This window comes from Ochotona curzoniae, unplaced genomic scaffold (assembly GCF_017591425.1).
Source record: "Ochotona curzoniae isolate NIBS_2020 unplaced genomic scaffold, NIBS_Ocur_1.0 contig_4105, whole genome shotgun sequence".
NCBI lineage: Eukaryota > Metazoa > Chordata > Mammalia > Lagomorpha > Ochotonidae > Ochotona > Ochotona curzoniae.
Window position 1 is genome coordinate 5,706,671 of NW_024466129.1, and position 16,448 is coordinate 5,723,118.

General features: G+C 44.6%; 1 protein-coding gene across 3 annotated transcripts in view; it reads left to right on the forward strand.

Annotated features, from left to right (window-relative positions):
* Positions 1-16,448, forward strand: part of RALGPS2 (Ral GEF with PH domain and SH3 binding motif 2) — a 138,299-nt gene that overhangs the window by 49,165 nt on the left and 72,686 nt on the right. For all 3 annotated transcript variants that reach the window (XM_040984315.1, XM_040984314.1, XM_040984316.1), the window contains exons 4-5: positions 247-297; positions 15,464-15,547. In XM_040984315.1, the coding sequence (XP_040840249.1) occupies positions 247-297; positions 15,464-15,547 (135 nt within the window). The remainder of the gene's footprint in view (positions 1-246; positions 298-15,463; positions 15,548-16,448) is intronic.

A 16,448-nucleotide genomic window follows, 5' to 3' on the forward strand; every position in this document is an offset into this window, starting at 1 on the left:
GGGCATGCTAGCCACTAGCCAAAGGCCTACTTCTGAGTTTTGTTGTTCATTTTCGTTTTAACATTTGACTGTGCACAAATTAATTTTTGTTTTATTTTCTAATTCTAATTTATCTCCCAAGAATGTACAATTAGGCATGAAATAATAGAAATAATTATATTCCATGGTACAGGAGTTAAATTTACATTTTCTGTGAATACTTGTAATGTTGAGTACTCAGTCATGTTTTTTCACCTTTTGTTTCAGGGTCAGATAACATTAATGGATGTTCCAGTATTCAAAGCTATTCAACCAGATGTAAGTAGTTTTAAGAATGATACAGTTTTTTTTCCCCTAAGATCTTTTTATTTTTATTGCAAAGGTAGATTTACAGAGAGGAGAAGAGAGAGAAAAAGATCTTCTGTCTGCTGGTTCACTCCCCAAGTGGCCGCAACGGCCGGAGCTGAGCTGATCCGAAGCCAGGAGTTTTTTCTGGGTCTCCCATGTGGGAGTTGTTGGGCCGTCCTCGACTGCTTTCCCAGGCCACAAGCAGGGTGCTGGATGGGAAGTGGAGCAGCTGGGACACGAATCAACACCCATATGGGATCCCAGCACTTGCAAGGGGAGGATTAGCCAGTTGAACCATCATACCAGGCCCTAGAATGTTATTTTCAATGAAGAAAATGGTGTCCTAAATTAATAGTGTCCTAATTATTGGTGTCCCAGTAATAGTGTCCTAAATTAAAAAGCTTTTGAAATGTCAAATTATCCTTTATATTAATTTTGAGATGTTCAAAGCTATTGGTCTAAGCTCCTGTCTGTCTGTTACTCGGGCCTCAGGACTGTGTGTGCCATCAGAGGTGCTCATTGCTAAGTCCTTCCAGGCATTTTTGGTTGCTTGTCTTCATCACTGTGTCAGAGTGATAGAGTTAAGGTTGAGTGGCTTACACCTGACTAGAACCTCATAAACGGGAGGCGACTAGTCCAGTTGGGTTTCAGTGATCTTTCCGTTTAGGACTGTGTTATGGCTGTGTGTGGACAGTTCGTGGAGAGAGAAAGGATCAAATAAACTGGCATTTTGCATCTGCAAAGAAGAGGCATGTGGTTCGCGTTCAACAGCGTTCTGTCATTTTTACAATTTGGTTTCTGGTGGCAGAGTGTCTTTGACTTAGAGGAGAAAATGGGAATTTTCTTTTTAACAGTGTTGGAACTGGTTCCAAATTCTACAAGCTGTTAATTTTTTCCACTCTTGTCATGTAATAATACAAATATGATTCTGTACCCCAAACAGAATAGTTGATAATCCCAAAATTCTGTGTGGAAAGACAGATGCTTTATTATTATTGGGTTAATTCATTTGAAAGGTACAGTTAGAGAAACATAGACACACACACACCGAGAGGGAGAGCGAGAGAGAGAGAGAGAGAGAGCAGGAAAGCTCTCTGTACCAGGCTGAAGCAGAGAGCCAGGAGCTAAGTGCAGGCCTCCTGTGTGGGTGCCAGGACCCACATGGTTGAGCTGGTGCCTGCCCCTTCCCAGGGTGGGCGCTGGTGGAACGCTGGGGGTGTGGCCCCAGGCACCTGCTGGGGGATCAGGCATCTGAAGAATCATCAGATGCTCTCCCTATTCTGTTTCTTTGGGAAAAAATCTTGAGGGTGCTTTAGAAAATTGCTGGAAAATCTGTATTGTTCTAAACATTTTACAGAAGTTTTCACACCAAAATAAGTTTATTTAATTTTAAGTCCACTTTTTTCTCCACTAAATTTTGAAGCCCCCTTTGTATGATGTATTTATTCTGGTATATAAAATCTTTGATGGGACCCAGTGCTGTAGCCTAGCGGCTAAAGTCCTCGCCTTGCATGAGCCAGGATCCCACATGGGTGCCTGTTCATGTCCTGGCAGTCCTGCTTTCCATCCAGCTCCCTGCTTGCGGCCTAGGAAAGCAGTGGAGGACAGCCCGAAGCCTTGGGACCCTGCACCTGCATAGGACACTCAAAAGAAACTCCTGGCTCCTGGCTTCTGGGCAGCTCAGCTCTGGCCATTGCAGTCACTTGGGGAGTGAATCATCGGACAGAAGATCTTCCTTCCTGTCTCTCCTCCTCTCTGTGTATCTGACTATCCAATAAAAATACAAAAAGGTCAGTGACGGCTCTGAACACCGTGATAGGTGCATCTTGATTTGTGACATAGATGGCATTATTCCTGTGATTTTCATGAGTTACTCAGTGTCTCAGCATCTTAAATGTCTCACCTCTAGAATGAGGAGGTGGGCCTCAGTGGTCTCTTAAGTCTTTGATTGCTTCCTCAATTTTGGGTTTCCCTTCCTTTTCCCCTGCACCTCGAGGGGCCATCTGCAGTCAGACCACTGACGTAGCAGGACAAGGGGAGCAGTGCACTCTGAATAATGCCCCAGGAGAAAATGGCCTCTGTCTTTAGATGATAAAAAAGCAAACAAACCTGTAATATTTGTTTTCTTACCTCCCCGAGTAAAACCAAAGAAACAAAATTCGTAACCAAAATTTCCGTGTTCTTTTTTTTTTTTGGTCCTGAAATTCAATGGTAGTCTTCTTAGACATTTTTTTCCTTTATAAAACTGCAGAATTATGTTTCTTAACAAAACAGTAATGATAAAGGAAAATGCAAACCATTTTTACAACTTACAAAAATCGAAAGAAACAGATAAAATCAATTTAGATTTTTGTTAACTTTGCTACATCCAAGTTATTTTATGTTGTAATCAGTATAAAAAACAGTTTTTTTTTTTACATTCTTTGCAGTCTAATATATATATTTTTTTGCTTACATCTTTATTTGGGATGGGTACATTTCGAGTGCTCAGTAGCCATTTGTGGCCAGGGGCTTCTACATCAAAGTTTCAGGCAATTAGCTACTTAAAGACTGTATCTAAAGGAATTTTCATTCACTTTGAGCATCTGTTAGTACCTGCAATTTAAGTTAAATTCTCTGAAGACAATGCCATGATGTTTTTTAACCTGATGCAGTCTGTCTGTAACCAGCTCCGATCCACATGCCGTTTGTCGCAGTGAATGGCTGTGGCATTCTGGTGGCTAATCTACCTGCGTGCCCTCCGAGCTCCCGAACTCTTCCCTACTCACACCCGTCATTTCCAGGACACAGACATGCTGCTGTGATCCATCTCCGTGGCTTCCTCTTGCCCTGACGATAGGGTCGACAAGTTCTTAGTGCTTTCTCCTTTCCATCCTCATCTAAAGTGTTCTGTGTTTCTCCCTTGTCTAGCTCCGTTAACCTCCTCTACTAAACCCGTGTCCATACTAGTTAGTTGCTACTCATCTTTCAGTTTTCAGATCAAGTTTGACTTTCTCCAGTTAGAGTTCAGGTTCCCTAGGAGTCAGGGAGATACACATGAAAACCGGGGTTCCACCTAACTCCAGTGAGATTGGCCTACATTCAGAACTCTGCTAACAACATTTGCTGGTGTGGATGTGGAGAGAAAGGTACCCTCCTTCATTGTTGGTGGGAGTGTAGGCTAGTACAACCACTACGGAAGCCAGTATGGAGAGTGCTAAGAGAACTAAGAGAACTGAAAATTGACCTGCTGTTTGACCCAGCTATTCCACTCCTGGGGATAAACCCAAAGAAAATGAAATCTGTACATGAGAAAGGAATCTGTAATCCTATATTTACAGCAGCACAATCTACAATAGCAAACACATGGAAACAACCCAGATGCTTGTCAGAAGAGGAGTGGATAAAGAAACTGTGGCGCATCTACTCCATGGAAAACAACTCTGCCGTTAAAAAGAATGAAATTCTACCGTTTGCAATCAAATGGTCCCAACTGAAGACCATGATGCTCAGTGAGATAAGTCAGCCCAAAAGGACAGATATCACGTGTTCTCCCTGATGCAAGGTGACCTTCATGCATCTCAAGGGTTTTGATATTTTCGTTTTTATTTTCATTCATTCATTCAAAAAAACTTGTTTTGCTTATTAATTTCCTGACGGATAGGTCACAAAATAACGTCGTTCGCTTCAGGAAGGCCTTTGATTTTCTTTTCAGCAGCATATTATTCATCGTTCGGTAGCATGTTTGAGTTCATGATGTTGTACGTTTTCTGTTTTTCTCTCATTGATTTTATTTTATGGCTCTTCATTGAAGGGGATGTATAGTAACTGTGTAAGAGAGACTATCATCGAGAGGTGTGAAGATACAATGCAGTGTGCATCTCTTTCTGGATCAAAGATGGACTCCAGTGAAGCTGTTGAATGTATCTTGACAATAGGATGCTGGGCTCTCTGCCATTGTCCATGCTGCAATGTCAGGATACACTTACATAGCAGAATGATGGACTTGTGAAGGACTCTACTGTTACAATGACATGGGGGAAGTTAGTTGGGGTGCACAGTTTGGGGAGGAGCGAAGAAAATCCCAGAGCCTATGGAACTGTATCATGGAATAATAAAATAAGTTGATTATGTAAAAAAAAATTTAACGATTTTTAAATTTTTTATTGGAAAGTCAGATTTTACAGAGAGGAAGATCTTCTGTCCACTGGTTCACTCCCCAAGCGGCTGCAATGGCCAGAGCAGAGCTAACCCGAAGCCAGGAGTCAGGAGCTTCTTCCAGGTCTCCTGCACAGGTGCAGGGTCCCAAGGCTTTGGGCCGTGCTCAACTGCTTTCCTAGGCCACAGAGGGCTGGATTGGGAGAAGGGCTGCCGGGATTAGAACTGGTGCCCATTTGGATCCTGGCTCATGCAAGACGAGGGCTTAAGCCACTATGCTACTGTGCCTGACCCAGGAGTTTCTCTTTTTTTTAAGCTGTGATTATGATTTTTTTTAATGTATTTTATTGGAAAGATAAATTTTTTTTTAAAGATTTATTTTTATTGGAAAGGCGGATATACAGAGAGGAGAAACAGACAGGAAGATCTTCCGTCCGATGATTCACTCCCCAAGTGAGCGCAACAGCCAATACCTTGCCGATCCGAAGCCAGGAGCTTCTTCTGGGCCTCCGAAGTGGGTGCAGGGTCCCAAAGCTTTGGGCCGTCCTTGACTGCTTTCCCAGGCCACAGGCAGGGAGCTGGATGGGAAGCGGGGCCCTGGGATTAGAACCGGCGCCAATATGGGATCCCGGGTGTGCAAAGCAAGGACATTAACCACTGCGCCATCGCACCGGGCCCCTATGTATTTTATTGGAAAGGTAAATTTTGAGAGAGAAGGAGACACAGAAAAGTCTTCCATCTGCCGGTTCATTCCCCAAGTGGCCGCAACGACCAGAGTGGAGCCGATCCGAAGCCAGGAGCTTCTTCTGTCTCACATGGGGTAGTCCCAATGCTTTAGGCCATCCTTAGCTTCTTTCCCAGGCCACAAGCAGGGAGCTGGATGGGAAGTGGAACAGCCAGGACTTGAACAAGTGTCCGTATGAGATGCTGGTACTTGGAAGGGGAGGATTAACCAATTGAGCCTTGGTACCAGCCCCATTTTTTTTTCTTTATTTGTGCTGTGCAGACTCTCCCAGCACTATGAATTTTTTACCAGTCTTCAATAATTTCAGTTTCAATGTGTGTGGTATCATTCCTCATGTGTCTACTGAGTTCCTGCTATATTTTAGGCACTGCCTTAATTGGTTGGGATAGAATGGTAAGCACAGACTAAAATCCCTGCTCTGTAGGTCTGACATTTTAATGGGTTGAGCTCAACAGTGTCATGAAAAACCTAGAACAGAGGCCAGGTTTGCTGGGCAGTTGGTGAGAGTGTAATCCGACCTGAGGAAGGGAGAGGGAGGGCCAAAGCAGGGTTTGGGGCAACTCTTCCTGGCAGAGGGAGCCCAAAGTGCAAGAGCGCGGGAGGGAACGCCCCAGAAAATGACAGGCTGAGAGAGCTGGCTGGGTCGGGCCTGCAGGACTTGGCATCAGCTCATTCTAATTGCTGACTAGGGTATGTGGGAAAGCAAGCATAAGGAGGTGGTACCCAGGACCGAGTCAAGGAGATGCAGTGTGAGATGCAGATGACTTGAATCAGGGTGGGAGTGAAGAGATAGCGCAGTTAACATGAGTTCATACACCTGCGGCGTTAAGGATGCTGACACCGGAAGTGTGTGGTTGGTGACCTCTGACATGGAGAATTAAGCTGATTCGGCCACACAGCTGTGGGTGTGCAATGAGCAGCGCGTGATGTGCAGTGCAGCCTTACAGAGCGAGGCCAGAGCAGGCGTTTGTCTGTGGACGTGCCTCGTTTTACAAGCCTTTTCATTGTTTAAGGAGAACATGGAGTTACAGATTGAGTATTTGTTTCCAAAATATTTGGACATCATGAATGTTTCAGATTTTGATTTTGGAAGATTTACATACACGTGGTGAGCCATCTTGGCTATGGGGCACAAAGCTAAATATGAAATTCATTCAGTCTGAAGATGTAGTAGTTTTTGTGTGCTTGTGTTTTGAGTGTCTTCTGGAGGTCAGGGGTGGGGCTTTGTACTTGGGGCGTCATGTCCATTGGATTCTGAAGCGTTTTGGATGTTTCCCATTGGAGGTGCTTCACCCACGTGCACTGGCATAGGTGTCATTAGTTTGGGGCAGGTCAGCATAGAGGTGATCCAAGAATGTGAAATTACCAACGCAGTGAAAATGGGTAAAGAAGATAAAGGATTAATGAGCCAAAGAAACTGTCCCAACAGCGACTGGTGGTTTGGGAGGAAAAAAGCAGAGTGTGGAATTCTGTGGCCCAAGCAAGGGAGTCCGAGGGACAGGAGGAGGCACTGACCGGTCCAGTGTTGGTAATCATGTGTTTGATTGCTGATGGTCTGTCCACTGATTTGAAGTAAATGCGGGAGGGCAGAGGCTAATACTTTTGCTTCCTGTTTTTGCTGCATAGCACATAGTAGGAACTTGGTATTGAGGATGAGAAAATTGGCATAGCATTCAGTAAATGATCGTTGGTAGCTTAACCTTATTGGAAGCAGTGATATAAAACCAAGACTTTTTTGTTTTGTGTTCTATCTCATGTAATAATACAGATTAATGTCAGTCTGGCCAATAAAAACTGGATTTTGACATCTGGCAGAAAAAAATACTTGTTTTTTTTTTTTTTTTTTTATTTGGGGTTAAGGAAATGACGCGAAGGGAGAACTGGCTGGGTCAGGCCTGGAAGATCATCACTGTGAAAAAGATGGAGGGCAGTAGAGGGCTTGGAGTTGGTTCATTCTGATTGCTGACTGGGGTATGAGGGAAAGCAGGTGTAAGGAGGTGATGCCCAGGACCGAGTCAAGGAGTTCTGAAGCTGTCTAGGAAGACCTAGACAGCTGTAACTGTCACTGCTTCCCCGTGTTCTGGGCCTCTGCTCACCTGCCCCGAGCTGACTGCCACCAGCTTTGGTCTGTAGCATTTCTGTCCGTTGAGTCCGTTTTTTTCTGCCACTGTAGCTATCGCTTAGCTACTCTGTGCTGTTTGAAATCTTTTTTGTTTTTATGCTATTCAAAGTCTTAAAACTTTTTTATGTTACTCATTTTTATGCTATTCAAAGTCTTAAAAGTTTTTTGATAAATCCCATTTTTAATCCTTCTTAGCCTTGTACATTCAATATTGTTGCCAAGCATCCGTGTTGAAACCTACATAAATTCTGTGCTTTAATCACTGGAGTATAGAACATAGGCAATAGGCATCTTTTTTTTTTTTTTAAGATTTATTTATTTTACTGGATAGGCAGATCAGAGTTACAGAACTAAGAAGATACAGAGAAAGATCTTCATCCACTAGTTCATTCCCCAAGTGGCCACAGTGGCCAGAGCTGAGCCGAGCTGGAGCCAGGAGCCTCTTCCGGATCTCCCCGATAGGTGCAGGGTTTCAGGGCTTTGGGCCTTGAGCAGTGTGTCTCTGCTTTCCCAGGCCACAGGCAGGGAGCTGGATGGGAAGTGGAGGAAGCAGCTCATGAACAAACCGGTGCCCATATAGAATCCTGGCACCTGCAAGGTGAAGATACAGCCATTGAGCCATTGCACCAGGCCCCATGAGCATGTCTAAATTTGTGAAATACTCCCAAACTGATTGCACAGTTCATTATTTATTATGTCGAAACTTACACTGCTGATGAATTTCACAAAAGATTGTTTAAGCCATTTGTCAGCCTGACGTATTAGCCTTCTTTATTAGCATATGATGTGAGAACGATGTTCTGAACGTTGGGTCACTCCCTAATGGCCACAGTGGCTGGTGTGAGCTGATCGGAAGCCAGGAACCAGGAGCTCTCTCCAGGTTTCCCATGAGGGCACAGAGGCCAAAGAACTTGGGCCAGCCTTCACTGCCTTCCCCGGCCATAAACCATGAGCTGGATCGGAAATGGAGCAACCAACTCAAATTGGTACCTCTGTGGGATGCTGGTAGAGTCTCTGGCTGTGCCACCATACTGGCCCCAAACTTCATTTTTAAATGTTTATTGACTTGAGAGAGGCAGAATGACAGAGAAATTGGCATTCTCTCCAGTGGTTCATTCTCTAAATGCCTGTCGTGGCTCGGACCAGGAGTGCTCTGGATCTCCCATGCGGGTGGCGGGGTCTCAGGGACATGAACTGTTCTCTGCGACGTTGGCAGGCTATCAGCAGGAAGCTGGATTCAAAGCAGAGGAGCTGGGATTTGATCGCAGTCCTCTGGTACGGGTGGTGGTCACCCTGAGCAGTGGCTCAGCCCGCTTGCCACAGTGCCCGTGTCAAACCGCTGATGGGATTATCACTGAGCCCGTGCTCTGTCCACTCTTCCGGGTCTCATGTCTACTTGACGGATCTGCAGAAGGGCCATAAAAAATACATGTTTGAAAAAAGTATGCATGGATTTTGACCTTTTTTTTTTGTACTCGAAATTCCTTTTTTGGGGAACTTTTTGAATTCCCCATGTAAAAATCTCCCCCCCCATAAATCTTTAAAACTACTACACAGGTACTTTATTAATCCAATTACAAGACAAATAATAAATTTGCATCTAAACTGTTTAAGTCATAGCTCATTTTTATATGTGTGTATGTTTCCATGTGGAGCCTTATTTCAGGTGATTTATTCCTGTTTTCTGAAATGTATACTGAATTTGTACTTTAAAGAACGTTCTGAGTCCAACTGTGCGGTGTAGTGATGTGAATTGGAAATTGGCGATTGAAACATGCCCGTCTCAGTTTTCTACAATAGAGGCAATTTCAGAGTTATCTAATTTACTGAAAAAGATGAGTTTTCCATTGCTGACTCGGTTTCCTACATTGAGCCTGGTGATTCCTACCCCTGTGTGGAATTGCACTTCGTGAAATCTTAACTTGCTGTACTTGAAGTTTGGGGAAGACACGGTAGGGCAACCTAAAGAACTGCAGCCGCTTTTCTTGGGAATACATCCGCTTACCTACAGTTGTCTGCTGTAATATGAGCCTCAAAATTTCTTAGGAAAAACAAAATCCCAGACTTTTTATTTCACTGTAGAAACTTTTTGCTTACCTCTGATGAGTCAGAAAGAAATTGTTTTTCTGTGTACAGAAACTGTGGTAAAATCCTATCTTTATGTTAGCCTTGCTTTATGAAAAATGTTATTGCCATTAGAATTAAGATGTAAATAATCCACAAATACGGTGAGAGATTTGACGGAAGCATATCAGACAGACGGGCTGGAAGTCTGTCTTGTCAGCTCTGCTGGACCAGTTCTGTTCGGTGCAGGAGGGAGGTGATGCCTGGTTTCTTCTGTCCTTCACCTTGAACTGCCTTACCATGTGAGAAGGTCACGTGTTGGTTGGGCCCAGGGCCAGGCAAGACGAAAAGGGCTGTTTGTGGGAGTTGACTTCTCGAGCGCTGGGGCTTCTCTCTGATCCGTCATCACTCTAACATGCCGGCCGGAGGACAGGGGAGGGTAACGTGGGGAACACTGCAGTTGCATAGTTTCAGGCCCCTGACTTTAAAAATATATATATTTGAAGGAGTAAAAGAGAAAGAAAGGAAATCTTTCATACCCCAGGTCACTCCCCAAGTGGCAGTAATGTCCAGTGCTGGGTCAGACCAAACTCGGGAGTCTTGAGCTCCGTTCTCGGGGCCCAGGTAGCTGGAGCATCTTCTTTGCCTTCCCAGGCACTGCAGCAGGGAAGTGCCTGGGAAGCAAGGCAACCAACAACCAAGACTCCAGTTAGTGCTCCAGCGTGGGATAGTGGTGTCCCAGCCTCTGCTAAACCCTCCATGCCACGCCTTCGGCCTCTCAGAGCTGGTCGTAGGATTGAATCCACGGCCAGGTGTGGCTGGACCTTGTCCTTGGTAGCTGTGCTGAGCCGAGCTCGGTAGCCGCCTGCCGATGGATCCGCCGTGTCCCTGTAAAGCGTCCCACTTGGGCAGGTGTAGGGGCCTCAGCAGTCCTCGAGGATCCCACGGCCCTTCCAGAGCTCGTTGCTTTTTCTTTTCTTCCTCCATCTGTCTACATGTTGGTCTATATTGGCCTTTTCTCTTCTTCTGTCTTTAGGTATCCCTACATCACCACCCTTAGAACAGTCCTTTTAAGAGAGTTGGAACCTACAAGATGAAATTTAGATCAAGAATTTCACTTTACAGAACAAACCTACAAGATATAAGAGAAGCTGTGGCTCCTGTGAATTCAGTAATTCTTTCATAGGGTAGGTGGTCATCAGTTGCGGGGTTTTGGTTTCCCATAAGCTTCCAAAATAAATATGATGAAAAGTTAGTCCCACGGTTTAAATGAATTTGCGGTTATTCTTTCAAATGCTTGTAATGACCATGAAGCAGTCGCCCCATAAGGCAGGCATTTGGTGAGCAGTTTAGCTGCCTCTTGGGGTGCTTCTGCCCCGTCTCTGAGTGCTTGACCGTAAGTCCGGCTCTGCTCCCGATTCCAGCCTCATGCTGGCGTGCACCCTGGGAAGTAACGGGGATTGTGCAAGTCCTTGGTCCCTGCCGCTTACATGGCATGGGAGACCAGGAGACAGAGCCCTGTCTGCTGTGGGTATATGTGATTGAACCAGTGGGTTAGTCTCTGTCTGCCTCTCTCTGCATGCCCACGCGCATAAGCTCGCATGCATGTACTTTTAAAAAAATCAAATGTTTAATGTTTAAAGTTACCTTGTAAAGATGTGTCTTTACTTCCTGATTTCAGTAAGGAGATGGGACAGGGAAGAATCTTAAAGCCTGGTGGTGATGGATGCACTTGAAGGGCTAAGAAGGAAGTAGCCAGGGAGTCCTTGCAGGCAGGTTTAGCTTCATAACCTATTGGGTTGGTTTTGTTGATACCGTTTTTAAACTTTTTGTGTTGAGATGATTACAGAATATTAGAAGGTTGCAAAAAATAAAAACAGTACAGAGATAAATGAGACTCCCAGGAAGTGGCAGGCGCCGAGTAGAGAAGTCGTGTTCCTCTTCGGAGCAGTGTCAGAGCCAGGGTACCGACGTGCTGACGTCTCAGACCTCTGTGTTTTGGACGAGGTTCAGGTCTCTTCCGTCAGAATCTGCTTGTGCTGGGCGCCCCAGCTCCCGGCAGCCACAGTGTGTCCTCTCGCTTTGTAGTCTAGTTTCATAACATTGTTTCAAAGGCAGAAATATTTTCTGAAGCAAAAATTATTATGACATTAAAATGTTTCTTCTAAGATTCTGTAAAATGGAGGGCTCTAGTCGCCTTCTAACCCATTTGCTTCCAAATGACTGTACCTCTTCCTTTCTCTCCTCACTTTAACTTCTAGCAGTTCTCTCTCTCGTCCCTCCCTCCCTCCCTCCCTTCCTTCTTTCTTTCTTTTTTACTTTCTTGTACTTGAAAGGCAGAGAGCTCCTCTGCCCAGTGACTCTCCTAATACCTGCAGTGGCCAGGGCTGGGCTCAGGAACCTGGTACTCCAGCTGCATGACGGGTAACCCAAGGAGCTTTTGCCTTCCTGACATGTTACAGGAAGCTGGAAACAGGCAGAGAGAGGACTCGGTTCCTGGCACGGTACAGGAAGCTGGAAGCAGGCAGAGGGAGGACTTGGTTCCTGGCACAGTACAGGAAGCTGGAAGCAGGCAGAGGGAGGACTCGGTTCCTGGCAGTCCAGCGTGAAATGTGAATGTCCTAAGCTGTAACTTAACCCGCAGCACCTCAGTACTCCTTCTCTAAGACTTCACTGACCGAGCGTTTTTCCATTAAATTATTGGTGTTACAAAGCTCAAAGAATTGCATAGATTATCCAGAACACCTTAGAAGTTGTTTATATGAAGTGTTGGACATAACTTTTTCTGTGAGAGTGAAGACATGCCTCAGTGCCCTGTTGTAATGCTGAGATGGAGTCGAGTCAGTTGGTGTGGGAAGCACTGCATTAGTGCTGGGATTGTCGCATCGGGCACCTGCCCTGCGAAGGGGGACCTTCTTCAAACAAGCTATGGAGTGAATCACATTTGAATCTTATTCAAATAAGTATAAAATAGGCTACATATGCTCTTAAGTAATGGAATGTTTGTGCAGGCTTTCTTGGGGATGATATATTGTAAATATTTTACTCTTCCCTTGCTACTTCTGTAGCACTATTTGACAGTAAGTGTAGTATTCCAGTTGGGAAAATGAGGGCAATATTGCTCATATGTGAAATGATAGAGGATCATACCTGGTTTTGATGAGATTATGAAACAGGCTTGTTGGTAGAAGCTCAAAGGATGCAGTATTACAGTGGCAGTTTGACAAATCTCAAACCTCTCAAAAGGTGCCTGCTCTTTGACCCAATAATTTCACTGCTTTTTAAAAGGGAGGTTTGTTTTCACTCCCAATTTTGGAGGTTCACAGTCTAAGCTTGTAAGAAGGCCCTGCTGAAGCACTCACAGAGCGCACGGGGAGCCAGGTGCACACTCCTCATCTGGCCCCAACTGGCCCCTGCCACGGGGCTCCTCACAGAGCTGCACCCCATCATTGCCCGTGCCTCACAGAGCTGCGCCCCTTCCCAGCCCCGTGCCTCACAGAGCTGCACCCCGTCATTGCCCGTGCCTCACAGAGCTGCACCCCAGTGACCTGTTTCTAATTGCTTCCCGAAGCCCCAGCTTCAGAGACCTTGATCCATTAGCCACTAGAGTAAGACTTTGGGAATCAAACATCTAACAAATGGTGCTGATGTCAATACCAGCTGTGCTGTGTGGTACTGTTTCATAGGTTTCATTGCAGTATGATGGACCTGGAGCTTGGTTGTGAGCATGCCTCTGTATTCTGTCTTGATGAGCCACTGAATTGTTCATGGGACTTCGCCCTAGAAGCCCAACCCAGCCTAATCACTTCACAAGCATCCCATCCTTGTACTGTGCGTTGTAATTGTACTTTGATTCCAACTTAAGTATCAAGTGTGGGGATTATATTAATTGGTTAAAACCAAATGCATTATCGATGCATTTAATTCTAAAGATTTGGGCCTAAAATGCAGCGTCTTTGTGTAGTTGTATAAACATGCTGTGATTTTAAAACAAACAAAAATATTTTCTAGCAGTCTGATTTTTAAAAAGTTTCTTTCTTCAAGTGACGGAGAGGAAGACTCTTCCACTCCCCGAGTCCGCAGGTGGGGGATAGGCTGGGCTGGAGCCTAGGGCTTTGTTCAGATCCTCCTCCTGGTTGACAAGACCGGGAGCTGGCTGTCAGTCCTCTCTGTCCCCCACCTCTTACCTCTTCCGGCTGGAGTGTGCTGCAGCTTTGTCTCCAGAGCGCCCTCGACTGCCAGTCGGAGGAATCCTAACGTTTTATTTCTGTGTTGAGCTCTGGGTGTGTTGGATTTCACGCCTTTCTTTTTCTTGGTCTGCTGATTCTAGCTCCTGAGAATAACTACATGAAGGCAAGTTCTCTGAGGTGTTTATATCAGAAAATATCTGTAGTCCGCTTGGTATTTTTGTTGCACACAGAACTTGAGGGTTTTAAAGCAATTGTTTCAGTTGTGTTTTATCTTCCAGTGCTGATGTTGAATTAACTGTTCCCACTGACTCTCTGTACGTGATCTGTGTCTTTGTTCTTTTGAGTCTGGTAGGTTTATGTTCTGTCTCCAGGGCCCTGAAACTTTTAGAAAGGACACATATGTTTGTTTATTTGAAGTGCAGTTTGATTGAGGGAGGGAAAAGAGGGAGAAAAGAGAGAATTGCTGTGCTGGTTCACTTTTCATTTGGCCATCAGGACCAGGTCTGTGCCAGACTGAAGCCAGGAGCCCTAGTGCTGCGCTTAGTGTCCTGTGCGTGGCAGCGGCCCAGCGTGTAGGTGGTCCTGATGCCTCCCCGAGGCCCGTGGGAGGAGAAGGCTGGATTGAAGCAGGGCAGCTAGGACCTGAGCCAGTGCTCCGACAGGAATGGAGATGTCACAGGTGGGGGGTGGCGTGCTGGCCGGTGGTGCCAGCTGCCCTCGGCTCCTGGGTGCTGCTGTGCCTTAGTTTGAGTGTGAGCCATGGTTGCAGCTTTGCTTTGCTTTAGGTTCTGGGACATTTTCTTGAGTTAAATTTTTTTCTAAGTTTTTTCCATTTTCTCTTAAAATCATTTTTATTCAGATGTTGGTTGATTATTGGTTCACGTTTTTAGTTTTCTGTTTAAAAGATCTCGATCTTATAATTCTATCACATTTTAAGATTGCTCTGTTTACATCACAATGTTTTTTTCTTAATGGGCACAGAATCTTTTGTCATCTTAAAGTGATCATTAAAGCCCTCACTGCTTTGTTCCCTCCCGTAACTCAGTTTCTTTAGAGTTCTTTTTACTTGGTTTGGTTTTGGTTTTTGGGGTCCTCCTCGGTGTGTCTCCCTTTTCCCTTCCCTGCCCCTTCCTCCTCTCATTGCTGTGTACAGAGGAGCACTAAACTGTGACTTTGGACCCATTTGGCAATCTGAAGTCTAGATTTTTGAAACTCATTAAAATGAGAGGAGATCAGTTTTATTAATTTAACACTTACTGAAAAAAGCCCCTACATAGCAATATACATGCTTCCTTATTAACGTATCATGTAAGATCTAGAAATATGTGTAACTGCCATGGTGTTGTGATGGGTAGCCTTCATTCATAATTAACAGAAATGTCTTATGCCTATTAGAAGTTTGCATAAAATAGTTTCTTTTGAACATTGAAATTCTTGGGTCCTTTGAACTCTGTTAGCAGATCAGCAACTCCTCCACAGAGCTTGACCCAGTTGCGTAGGCTCTGAGTGCCTGGAATGTTCCAGAAGCCGCTGGAGCAGCGAGTGGTTGGCAGTCGGTAGTCTGTCCTGTGGATTGGGAGATGCTGTCTCCTCTGTGGGTCTGTGTGTGGGATTCAGGTCTCCCCTGGGAACACTCCAGGATCCCACCTTTGTAGGTTACCAGTATTCTCACAGACAGGTCGTGCTGTCCTCTTACGGGGCAGGGTAGTGAAATCAGCTCTTGAAATTTATCCTGAATGGTTATTAGAAATGCTCCTGTGACGTAAAGTGGTTCTGGGAAAGAGAGTTGGCTGTCTTGAATGCTTTCAAATCTGCACTATGACAATGACGCTGAGCTGTTCATTGAATTTATGTCAGATTTTCACTTTAATTTTCCAGGAGCTTTCAAGTTGTGGATGGAATAAAAAAGAGAAACACAGTTCCGCACCAAATGCAGTTGCCTTCACAAGACGATTTAATCATGTGAGTTCTTTTTATACTTTTAATCGTTTCTGAGATGCGGTTTCTCAACGTGTACCCTTTTCACTGAGAAGTAATGGAATGCTTCACCACACTTCTGCGATGCTTGTGGCCGGTTACCGCCCTGCTGTGGCTCCCTGCCTGATCCCTGCCGTTTTCCCCTCTGCAGCATGACTGGAACTTTGCCAGAACCTGACATTCTTTCCTCTTTGTCCCTTTACCTTGTATATTTTCCATCGATCTGCTTGTGTTCTGTCTGGAGTGGATTTCCCCAGATCTGTGTTTCACTTACTCCCCCTCAGTGCATTTTATCTGTTTTATACCTGTGTATTTTATAATAGTGTTGTTTTTTAAAAACCGACAGTCATTTTCAGCATTTCCTTTTAGGTTATGTTATTGTCTGAAGCCTTGGAATCCTAAGTCTCTGCTCATTTTTTCTGACTTTTTAATGGTTTATTTATTTATTTATTTACAGATTTCTAATCTTGGATTGAAAACTTACATTGCTTTAAGCTTTATGAGAGTTCTGCTAATGCCTAATAGTGCATCCCTTTTTAATTTTTTAATTTACAAAATGGGCGCCAACTTGAAATGTTTCACGTATGCAGCTTTAGCAGCACAGTGATTGTTGCCACACTGCCCTCATTCCCATTCTTTCTCCTTTTCATGTTTTTAATTTTTTGCAATGGCACACTTCTTTGAATTCTCTTTATAGTACATTCCTTCTGAGAGGCTTTTTGTTTATGTTTGTTGGGCCTCAGAGCTGTTACAGGCATCAAAATATGCTTTACGCTAAATATTTTGGTTGAGGAATATTGGTACTTTTCTGTAGTGGAAATATAAATTCCACATCCAGCTGAAGGCAAGCCTAGTTATAAATTGCTATTAAAGACTCGTCTCCTTG